Source organism: Gymnoscopelus braueri, assembly GCF_963280865.1.
Source record: "Gymnoscopelus braueri genome assembly, chromosome: 17".
NCBI lineage: Eukaryota > Metazoa > Chordata > Actinopteri > Myctophiformes > Myctophidae > Gymnoscopelus > Gymnoscopelus braueri.
The window spans coordinates 6,702,609-6,715,439 of NC_137617.1; the positions used below are offsets into that span (position 1 = coordinate 6,702,609).

A 12,831-nucleotide genomic window follows, 5' to 3' on the forward strand; every position below is an offset into this window, starting at 1 on the left:
TAATATATGTATTATATATTGTATTAAATTATCATTAATCACAATTATTTGTATGACAATTAATCGTCAACTTAATGGTGACGGCCCTACTTCCCCTGTCTCCTCTCCATCAGATGGTAACATTAGTTTTGGAGAGGGATGCACTGGGTATTCCCAGGGTGTTTCTGAGTCCAGACCCTTGCAGCAGTCTGTCTCCTCTCAGCCTCAGTCCAGACTGCTGCCAGATGAGGAACAACAGCTGTCCTGCCATCATCACCCCGTACACCCTCTCCAGCCGCCCGCGAGACTACTGCTTCGTCACGGATGGTAGGGTGGATGTTGTTATACTATACCCCCCCGCTTCCTCCTGATAGCTTTAACCCACGTTAAGACCCGAGGCCGGTTCTACTTGATGCCTTCTAAATCAGTAGTTCTCAAGCTTTTAACACATTGGGTGCCAGAGGTTTATTCAAATATTATACATTCAGTGCCGGCTATTCTTCCATCCACTTACGTTGATACGTTTCGTGCTGTAGAAGCCCCGACACGGAAGTGCATGTAAACAAAGCGTGCGAGAGCGAGACGGCGGAGGGTCCCGACTAACGCCTGGAACAATAATATTTCTAACGCGATCCTCCACTGCAGAGTGATCGCCGATCGAAAACGGCTCATTTCCACCACGTTAAAAAGAAATGGAGATATTAAGCTTTTAGTCAAGGAGTTAACATTGGAAAGGAAGACCGGAAGGATTTTTGACATGGATCCACATCCGGCCTCTCCTTCTCAGAAACTCCTTGGATGATCCCAAAGTTTCGTTAGAGCGCCCCACGTGGGCCCCACGTATAAAAATAAAATTGAGTCAAAAACGGTCCGGACCGTTTTGGGCACCCGATGTGTTAAAAAAATATGTATATGTACAGTAGTTGGCCACGGACCCCCCGATCTGAAAATTATTTGTGCCAGGAACCCCCAGAAGAGAAGATTTGTGTAAAAAAAAGAGCTAAATGATTCAACATTTTTCAAACACTTTCATGATTTAAAAAATAAAATCTAAAATAGAAGATGTACAAGCTCGCAGTGACGTGCCGTGAGCTTGTATATCTGCTATTTTTTGAGAACCACTGTTCTAAACCAATGTTCTAAATCCTAAGAGTTTTCAAAAAAACTTTTTTTTTGTTTATACAGTATATAGCTAAAATCTAAAATGACACAGATGCTTTCCTGGTTTTAATGGGTTAACCACATTAACCCTGGCATCGCCTATTTTGTTCAAATGTTCAAACATTGCAAAAGATAGCTGCAATCTTGTGATCTCGTAAATAAGCTTGATCGCTATTTATTTATCGCATGATGAAGAGTGAGCGAGAGAGGGAGAGAGATAGATAAAGATAAAGAGGGGGAGAGAGAGAGAACGAGAGAGGGGGGAGTAGCTCAGGTGGTTCGAACCCCGGCTCCCCATGGGTTAGTGCCGAAGTGTCCTTGAGCAAGACACTAACCCCTAACTGCTCCCGAGGAGCAGGTTGGAAGCCTTGCATGGTTTCGTCCACCATCGGTGTGTGAATGTGTGTATGTGAATGTAATGCACATTGCAAAGGAAAGTGGCACCATATAAATGCACCATTTAGAGATATTGGGTGAGAGGGAGAGAGAGAGAAAGAGAGAGAGAATGAGTGAGAGAGAGAGGTTGAAAGAGAGAGCAAGAAAGAAAGAACATTTGAACCCTACCAGTACTATAGATTAAACACAAACCTTATCAGAAGAAACCGTATCAGTAATTAAAGGGCAACTTTGCTGATTCTTATCACTTATCGTGAGTGGAGGCGCGTCGCTTTAACGTAGGCTGGCGGACATTTTCTAGCGACTAGAGAGCAAGCTCACAACACACAGAACGTGTTGGCAGATTTTCACATGTAGTCCTCACAAGAGATGGATAAGATTCAAGTTAACCCATTAAGACGGGGAATGCATCTGTGTCATTCTTTGATTTCTTTGGCTATTCAAAAATAGCAGATATACATTTTTACAATAAACCACTTGAACCCTAGAATTCCTTTCCTATGGGGAACATTAGCCGAAAATAGCAGATCTACAAGCTGCGAGGCGTTGTGAGCTTGTAGATCGGCTATTTTTGGCAAAGAGGTTTGGTGTAGGGGGAAAAAAGAGCAGATCAAGTACAAGTTTTCTAAGCATTGAGGGTTTAAGCGGATAACTGTCTGAAAATACACATTAACATGAATCCAACACTGATGATAATGCTGTCAAACAAGTCTATGACTATGAAGCTATCTATGAAATCTATGAAAACGTTTAATCTGCAACACAATTTTATACAATATGTAGTGGGGGGTCCCTGCTTCATCTCTCCTGCAGCTAAGGGGCCCTTGGCCTGAAAAACGTTGAAGACCCCTGTTTTAGGGGTTAAGAAAAGTGTCTCGCACAGGGACACTTCGACACGTAGACATGGGCAGGCCGGGAGGTGACCTTCTGATCACACGGTGGCCTCGCTACCCACTAAGCTACGGCGGCCCCGATATAGATGTGTCGGTAGGCGAACATCTCGGATAGGCTCTATGCACAGCAGCCATATTATCACTTCTTTCACAGGTGTTACCAATGATACTAATGAAGGCTCTGTTCCAATTAGTATAGCACAGTGGTTTCCACGACCCCCACAACTCTGAGAGTGTACAAAATGCAAAATACATTTGTACACTCTCAGAGTTACACACCTGTAAGGGGCCATTTGGAAGCCCATGAGGGTCCCTGGACCCCAACTGTAGACCCACTGGTGTAACAGAGTGTTTCCCAGTGAGCCAACATGCACAATATCAGCACCCTGACTCTGTTTGACCAGAATGGAACAGAGCCTTCATTAGTATCATTGGTAACACCTGTGAATGTCTTCATAATATGGCTGCTGTGAATAGAGCCTATTGTCTGGATAAGCGAGACTACAGAAATACAGTCAATATTCCCTGAACAATAGGAATAAATCAAAGCTCATTGAAACGTAATGCACACAATGCTAATTGCCCCTCCCAGGCAGAGCGGTGAGAGCACTAGTGATTCCTGCACAGAGACAGATTATGTCATTAGAGCTTGTTGAGTTGATGAGGCACCATTGTAAGCTGTGACATGCGAGTAGGTGTGATAAGCCCCCTTCACTGTACACTCCATGCAGTGGTGTAAAGTAACTAAGTACATGTACTCAAGTTCTGTACTTCAGTACAATGTTGAGGTATTTTTTACTTCACTGGAGTATTTCCAATTTTCAGTACTTTTACTTCTACTCCACTACATCTCAGAGGCAAATATTGTACTTTTACTGCACTACAATTATTTGAAAACTTTAGTTACTAGTTACGTAGATTTTGATTATTATTACCAAACCACTTCAGCCCTATATACATTTCGGCCATTTGAAAATAGCCGATCTACAAGCTCACAATGCGTCGCGATGCAACGCATTGTGAGATTGTAGATCGGCTATTTTCAAATGATTTTTATGCATTTTATACATTCGAAAACTTTGTGAAATGGGACATTCTGCATAATGAGTTCTTTCCACTTTTGGTACTTTAAGTACATTTTGATACGAATACTTTTGTACTTTTACTCAAGTACATTTTTAATTCCGGACTTGTACTTAGTAAGTAACATACAGTATTCCTACATTGCAGTATTGATACTTTTACTTAAAGGAGTAGTTCACCCCAAAAAATGTCATAGTTTCTATCAATTACACACCCCATGAAGCCTTGAATTCATGGATTTGTTTTTGTTTTTGTCGCATTCCTAAGCCAATAATTTGATTACCGGCGGAAAGATGCTAATGTAGACTCAAAGTAGACTCTTTGTGTCTCCTACCGGAAATACAATCGGTAATCAAATTATTGGCTTAGGAATGTGACAAAAAACTAAACAAGTCCATGAATTCAAGGCTTCATGGGGTGTGTAATTGATAGAAAATAAGATTTTTTTTGGGTGAACTACTCCTTTAAGTTAAGAAATGTAGTACTTTTTTCCACCACTGACTCCATGGTACCACAGGATTACTTGTAAAACGATAAAGTATAGATCTACGACGGTGTTGCTCGCCAAAAAAAACTAACATCTACAAGCTAAAAACGCGTGTGATGCCCTTAGCTTGTAGATCTGCTCGCTTTGCCAAGCGACATCCTTGAGCGACCGAGTATAAATGAAGCTTTAGTGTGGGTCGTGTCAAGGTGAACCTTCACATACTTCCCCCCCACCCTCCTCATCCCCGATCTCCTGACCCGGCACTCGCTGTCACCCCAACCCCTGACCTTGCCCCTTGCCCTTCTTAAGGCCCGCCGCCTGACCCATCCCTCTCTCCTGTGTCCTGATGTCTGTCTCTCTCTCTCTCTCTCTCTCTGTCTATTGTCTCTCTCCATTTATACTCTATTTGTCTTTGCCCCCCCTCTCTCTCTGAGATTGTGGTTTGTCCCTGTACAATTTCTATACTTTTGAAGTTGTATTGTTGCAATGCATTCTTCTAGCAAGCAGTGGTGTAAAAAGTAAAAGTACCAATAGTGCAATGTAGAAATACCCTGTTACAAGTAAACGTTCGGAATAAAACATTTAATTTACCTGAGTAAAAGTACAAAAGTATTGGTATCAAAATGTACTTTAAGTATCAAAAGTAAAAGTACTCGTTACACAGAATGTCCCATTTCACAAGTTTTCAAATGTATACAATTCATAAAAATCCTTTGAAAATAGCAGATCTACAAGCTCACAATGTGTCGCATCGCAAAGCATTGTGAGCTTGTAGATCTGCTATTTTCAAATGGCCACAATGTACAGTATATAGGGCTGAAGTGGTTAATGTATGTTTTGTAATAATAATAAAAATCAGTTTTCAGATAATTGTAGTGGAGTAAAAGTACAATATTTTCTTCTGAGATGTAATGGAGTAGAACTAAAAGTAGTGAAATTCGGAAATACTCCAGTAAAGTAAAAATACCTCAAAATTGTACTTAAGTACAGTACTTGAGTAAATGTACTTAGTTACTTTACACCACTGCTAGTAAGTAGTAAAGTTGTATAGATGACTACTAAATAAGATATTATCTCTTCTTTAAGAGTGATGCAACAGTATTGGATTGATTCCATGTTTGCTTGCTGTATGGGTTGTTTATATGTTTATTTTCTTGCAGGCCCTTAGTCCTCAATCAGCTTAATTACCATTGATTACCTCTAATAGGCCTACTGCCTACTTATAGCCAACATGGGTAACCTGCATTCAGAGTTGGTCTGAGGAGCCGAAACGTCCACTCTCTGTGTCACTTTTTTCACCATGTCACTGTTTGTTTGTTTGTTTTGCATCCAAAGAGCCTCAATGTTTGTCTGTCAGTGTGCAAGCCTTTTCTGTTGTTTAAGGGCTTTAACGCTGACCTCTCACACCTGTCTTAGTAAGCCTTGAGTTTAAGAGCACAAACCTTTCTATTTCATTTGATCCGGTCACAGTCTTCTGTTTAGAGTTTAAATGCCTTGCTCAACGGTATTCACTTCCAGCTACCCAGATTTTTTCCCCAATCAAGAGCTTTTGACCTTTCAAAGACACATTTTCTCCACACTAATATTTTAGTTTACACTTAGACTGAGTCTCTTTGACACAGCTACTCAATACAAATGCAGTTGTTCCCCCCTTCACATTATTTCCAGTTGAATGCCCCCCCCCCAAAAAAAACAAAACAACACACACACACACACACACACACACACACACACACACACACACACACACACACACACACACACACACACACACACACACACACACACACACACACACACACACACACACACACACACACACACACACACACACACACACACACACACACACACACACACACACACACACACACACACACACACGCACACACACACACACACACACACTAATATTATACTTTTACTCCACTACAATTAATTGTAAAACTTTAGTTACTTTGCAGATATAAATTATTATATTATAAAACACATATCAACCACTTCAGCCCTATTTCATACATAGGCTATTTGAAAATAGCCAGTGGCGGCCTTTCCTATGTTTCACCGTTTCAATTGAAACGGGCCCCCAACCTCAGGGGGCCCCCACAAAAGAATTAAAAAATAATAATAAATAAATAAAAATTGACTCGCATCCCAGTCCGGGGCCCGCCTCTGGCTAGCCGACGTCCAAGAATTTCATGCAAGAAGAGGATGTAGATCTGATTAAATCAGGGCTCAGCTCAAGTGAATCATGTGAGTGAGTTGTTTTAGCTGTCTGTCCATGGTGGAAGTGCAGATAGCCTAATTCATTTAGTTTGAAAATGCATCTTTATGGATTGTGGAAGCAAACCAACTTCAGTCCACAAATTATTTAAAAAAATTGATTATTATAATATTTATTTATTTTTGTGGGGGGGTGCATATGGGGGCCCCATATGAGCTCTTGAAACGGGCCCCCAGATCATTAAGGCCGCCGGCTCACAACGCGTCGCATCGCGACGCGTTGTGAGCTTGTAGATCTGCTATTTTTTACTTTTTACTTTTGTTACTTTAAGTATATTTTGATGCCAATACTTTTGTACTTTTACTCAAGTAAGATTTTGAACACAGGCCTTTAACTTGTAACAGAGTACTTCTACATTGTGGTATTGATACTTTTATTTAAGTAAAACAAATTCAGTACTTTTTCCACCACTGCTTTTTCCAGACAACACACTGGAGGTGAGCTTGAGGAAGAACTCCAGCGGTCTGGGCTTCACCTTCGTGATGTGCGAGTTGGACTCGCGGCCGGGCTCCGGCACCGGGACCTGTAAGACGGAGCAGCCCGGCAGTCTGGTCCGGGTCAAGCAGCTGTTCCCTGGCCAGCCGGCCCACCAGAGCAGACGCATCCAAGAGGGAGACGTCATCCTGGCTGTGAACGGCCAGCCGCTGAAGGCTCTGCCCTACCCGGTAACACTCCATTCATACTCCCTTTTACTCTTTTCATTTATTCTATTGATTACTTTTTCACTTGATCGAATAATTTGAGAAAATTATTTTCCTTTTCTTTTTTTTCTTTTTTTTACAAAAGAAATGTGTTGCTGTTTTGTATTTGAACATCTTTTATCACTTAAATGACCTTAAAAAGTCCTTCATTTTGTTTCATTTTAGGCATTACGTTTTCAAATCATATTCACTTGCCTATCATTGATGTAGGAAGTATGATTTTATGGATTAGAAATATATATATATATATATGGCTCGGCAAGCTTACTTTTGATTAATTATATATATATATATATATATATATATATATATATATATATATATATATATATATATATATATATATATATATATGTATATACATATGTATATATATACATATGTATATATATATATATATATATATATATATATATATATATATATATATATATATATATATATATATATATATATATATAATGAATCAAAAGTAAGCTTGCCGAGCCATGTGGCCCATAGGACAGGAGCCTATCTCCTGTTTCTGTAGCGTGACGTACAAGTACATCCCCTGAACATGACACTAGTATATATGTCGCAGGGACTTACCCCAAATCCAACTCTGATGCCGAGTGTCAAGCATGCAGTCCCAATCTCAGGGTGGACACTATCCACAAGGCCACTGAGCTGATCAACAGTGAATCAATAAATCACTCAATTATTTTAAAGCTCCTGCTTGAGGTCATCAAGTTTGGTAACTTTGGTGCGGTTTTGATGCTGGTCAGATGTTGACAGTTCTATTTTCATCCACCAGAGGGTGCAACAGCTGTTCAGGACTTCACCGCCTGAGGTTCAACTGGCCCTGTGTCGGCCTGCTCCAGGTACAGGCACACAGGCACACAGGCACACACACACACACACACACACACACACACACACACACACACACACACACACACACACACACACACACACACACACACACACACACACACACACACACACACACACACACACACACAATATAGTGCGAGAAGTATGACTACATACTGTAGTGAAGTGTGGGTTCAATTAACTGTCCCTTTAGTATAGTGTAACATAATGCTATATGAGGAGGTATTTATCAGTTTAATGTAGTAGTATAATGCTATAATGGAGGTATACAGTAGCAGTATAATGCAGTATAATGCTGTAGGAGGAGGTATATAAGTATAATGTAGTATAATACTGTATAGATGGGTTTATTATTGACAACACATTATTGGGTGTGTGCACATTCAAGGGGCAAAATTGCTTTGACACGCCTTTGACGGTAGTTAAAAACGACCACAACATAACAACCTAAGATTGACCTAAACCCAATTTATGATTACATTGTAGGCATTTAGCAGATGATCTTATCCAATCTATGCATGCAAAATCAATGTAATGAACCGTCATCAACAAACAACAGTCACATAAGTTGAGTGCAGAGTGAGTGAATGTAGTGCTTCAAATAAACTTGGATACCAGACTGTTTAAAAAACATGCGGTCTAAATAAAATTCTTAACATTTGTGGTGAAGCAAAACTAATCTAAATGACAAAAAAAAATTGTGAACAAGCAACCAACATAGATCTGCATAGTATTACTAGCATCTATAGAAAAAGGTGTCAAGAAGGGATACACAAGGAGAGAGGAGAGCTAGGGGGGTGAGGTGGAGTCTGAAGAGGTGAGTATCCAGACTGCAACGGAAAATGGCGAGTGAGTTTGCAGTTCTGACTGCAATTGGGAGTTTATATATTCCACAGCTTTTGGAGCCAGGAGGGAGAAGAGTCTAGGACGCGTGCCGTGGAGCGTTGGCAGTTTTTTTTTTCTTTAGGGAAGGCTCGGAACAGACTGGCTGTGTTAGCTGATCATAGCGTACGGGGAAGGGTTGTGGGGTTGGCTCATATCCTGAAGGTATGTGGGTGCCATGCCCTTGATTGACTTCATCGGTGCAAACCCCCCAGGCGCTCTCAGTAAAAATAAACAAACAACCAAATTCTAGCATAATTTGAGGATCTCCCAAATAAAATAACTCCATTCTCCAACTGGATTTACGTTACCGTTCCTTTAACTGATGGAAAATCCTTTAACGAGAGGCTGACGCGCATCCAAACGTTCCCAAGTCGACCGTTTTCGTGAGGTAGCTTTTTTTTAACGTACAAGTACAGGCTTTTCCAAGGAAAAGAGAGCATAAAAAGTAGTTGTCGCCACACTAGGCCCTGCTTTTCCATGATGAATCAACCGGACCACCGGTTGTCTGAGGGAGTGAAGCCCAGAGTTCAGTCCTAGTGTAAACGGATCCCGATCCTGATAAGAAACCGCGGCGATCGTATCAGAACCGCTGAAGAAATAGATCAAAATTGTTTTTGCCGATTGTCCAAAAACAACGAGTTCACTCCGTTTGCTAAAGCTACTAAAACAAAGTCCTTTTCTAAACAAAGTTTATGTATGTTTTAAAGCACCGTTTCTCAACGTCGGGTCCGGGGACCACCAGGGGTCCAAATGGACCCTCACAGGTCTGTAACTCTGAGAGTGTACCAAATGGAACCAAATGCCATTTGTACACCCTCAGAGCTAAATGAACACTGAGGAATTTACAACTGGGGTTCCGGAGATAGCAAATGGTATTGCATATCAACCTATGGGCCCTTGCAATGAAAAAGGTTGAGAATTTCTGATTTAAAGAAACAAGTAATATAATAATAGCAAGTAATATGCAACAAACACACACACACACACACACACACACACACACACACACACACACACACACACACACACACACACACACACACACACACACACACACACACACACACACACACACACACACACACACACACTTAACTTTGTCTCTCATGCTTTCAGGAGTCCTTCCTCCCATCCAGCAGCTCACCGGCACATGAGTGATGTCACAGCCATGTGGAGTACAGACCGCCAACGGAGGCGGAGCACACGGAGTACTTCCTGTCGAAGCAGGAAATGGCGCTGCTGGAGTCCCGGGTGGGGAACCACCAGGAAGTGGCGCTGCTGGCGTTCCAGGGGGGGGCGGGAACCACCACCATGGGGTCCATGCCAGCCAGGGGTCCTGCTGGGTGACGAGGGGGTCCAGCCACCTCCACCACTGCAATGACAACGCCATGGAATGTACAGTATGGACTGTCAATTACATATTTCACCATTTTCACCCTGACCTGGCCCTTTAAAGCAGCACTATGTAGTTTGGAGTATCAGTGGCCACTTTGGACCTGGTCCTCACCGGTCATGCAAGCATGACCGGTGAGGACGCGCTGTGATTGGCCAGTCTTCGCTTTGACTGGCAGTTCTGCCTTGGTACCTCGGCAAATGCTAGGATGAAACTCATCGTCTCCCTTATACATAGTAATACAGTCAAGCCCCTAGCAGGGACCCCCTGAGTCTATACATTTATTTAATGTAACTTTATAATTTTGTGGGACATAATATGCTACTGTATATAGTTGTTAAAAAGTTACATAGTGCTGCTTTAAGACCTGAGGCCGATTCTACAAATTATGCCTTTAAAATCAGTAGTTCTCACACTTTCAAGATTTTTCAAAAAGGTTCAAAAATCTAAAATGTCACAGATGCGTTCTTGGTTTTAAGGGGTTGGTGTCGGTTTTAAGGGGTCGGTTTTAAGGGGTTGTTTTAAGGGGTTGGCATGTCGTTATGTTTAAATTTTCATGAAAATTACAACATTTACAAAATTTCGGAAAAATAACAAAAACAGCAGATGTGCAAGCTTACAACAGGTTGCATCGCGATGAGCTGTGAGCTTGAGATCTGCTTTTTGCCTGGCGACACCAGCGCGTGACAAAGTATGATACAATCATAATCACCATCATAATCACAATCAAAACAATTATAACCATACTATGTTATTGAGGTACCGTATATATAGTCTTGTGTTAGCCAAAGACAACATTTTTCTTACGCAGGTATTTTACAGTCACACAAGACAACACAATAGTATAGGTTTGAAGGCTCAACATACAGCCTTAACACTGTCTGTTCTACAGATAGGTGGAGGTGGAAGCAGCAGAGTGTGGAGAGAGCTGAGAACATGACTCCAACAGGAGTTAAGGAGAGCAGGTCAACAGGATGTGAAGGTGAGTGAGCAGGTATTGACAGAATAAGGATGAACATAGAAAAACAAACAAATAGGACACACTGACCATAATAACATGACAACAGCAAAAACAACTCAGTTGAACAGCATTCAATGTTGTGAAGGGGGATATGACTGTGCAATAACCCTCTCTACTTTGCACTATGCACTTTCATTGATTGACATTCTTGCCCTGTTTTGATTGTTTATTGAGTGTTTTATGTCGTTTTATCGCGTTTTAATGTATTGGAGCTTCTGAGCGTATGCCTGTACCTAACCAGTGCATCTAAGTGACAATAAAGTGAATCTGAAACATGCTGTTCAACTGAGATTTCAACTGATTCTACTGTACATTGCACATGTAACTGGATATTCAGTACATAAACTGAAGGAATTATTGTTGATTAACACCTTTTGGCCACTAGGTGTCAGCAGAGGGCAACACTATCACTATCTTGTACAATAAAACCACTGCCTTTAAAAAAGAGGTTCCACTGTTAAATCTGCAACAAACAGATTCTGTTCTAGTTTCCTATTCTACCAAAACAGTAATTGCATTCATCTGTTGTCCCAGTCTAAATTAATTTTCAATGAATTGAATACACTGGACCCCAATGGAAACAAGCCATAGTGCTTTCTTGGGTTCAATCCTTTTAGCATTGTACTTGTATTAAACAGTACTTTCTGTGCTTTTTTTGCAAACCGTTAATAAAGTATTCAATCAATCAATCAATTCAATGAATTTAGAACTACTACTCTACATATCTCTCATAAAATGTCTTAAACTAAACCGTATCTTTTGTCTCCTTTGTAGAAAATGAAACTGACTGTCATTTTCTGAAGATGAAGATGAGCAAAAGCAGAAGAGCATGATGTACGAACGGACGGCATAACTCTTTTTAGGGAGGCAACAACATAAACATTCTTGCCTGACACCAATATCTATTTATGATTACCACCAATTTCGGTTTCACCCATACGTTATGTTTCAGTGACACTTTCAGATATATAACTTCAGTCATTTATTTTTGTACACTCTTGACTTGACTTCTACTGGTTTCTGTCATTACAAGCAATCAGAGATTAGTTTTATCAGGGGTCTTCAACAGGGGGTCCGGGACCCCCAGGGGGTCCTCATAGATACTGCAGGGGCTGCCAAATCTTTGTGTGATAAGGACTTTATCTGTTTTATTTTTACATTAACCCTCGCATCCCTATTCTGGGGGGAATATTAGCCAAAAATAGCAGATCTACGCGTTGTGAGCTTGTAGATCGGCTATTTTCAGCGAATAGGTTGTCTGTACAGGGAAAAAAGTGCAGAGCCAAAGTATTGAGGGTTTAAGTCGTTAAATGTCTGAAAACACGTACACATCCAATATGTAGTGGGGGTCCCTGCTTCACCTCTCTCTCAAAAACTTTGAAGACCCCCGAGTTAGATTATAAATAGACAGAAGGCCCTGTCCAACCTGAGAGCAATCTGATTATTTTAGGATTATGTTTTCTGTTTCACCTCCTCACTTATAATCTTGCCTTGATGAGTTATTCTGATCCACACTATGATAGCAATCACATGACTACAAAGATGTTATGATAATCAGATTATTTCATCATACTGTAGATTTTCATGAACTGAATATCACACTCAAATATGTTCTGTGTAAATCCTGTGTAGAATCTTGCCTTTCCAGGTTAATATTGTGAATGGTTCCAAACTG

General features: G+C 40.9%; 1 protein-coding gene across 1 annotated transcript in view; it reads left to right on the plus strand.

Annotated features, from left to right (window-relative positions):
• frmpd2 (FERM and PDZ domain containing 2) overlaps positions 1-11,989 on the plus strand; it is a gene marked incomplete at both ends in the record, with an annotated part of 44,323 nt that extends 32,334 nt beyond the window's left edge. Inside the window, 5 exons of the mRNA XM_080455556.1 lie at positions 114-306; positions 6,707-6,948; positions 7,778-7,844; positions 11,028-11,117; positions 11,931-11,989. Coding sequence (XP_080311682.1) covers positions 114-306; positions 6,707-6,948; positions 7,778-7,844; positions 11,028-11,117; positions 11,931-11,989 — 651 coding nt within the window. The remainder of the gene's footprint in view (positions 1-113; positions 307-6,706; positions 6,949-7,777; positions 7,845-11,027; positions 11,118-11,930) is intronic.
• Between the last annotated feature and the right edge of the window lie 842 nt (positions 11,990-12,831).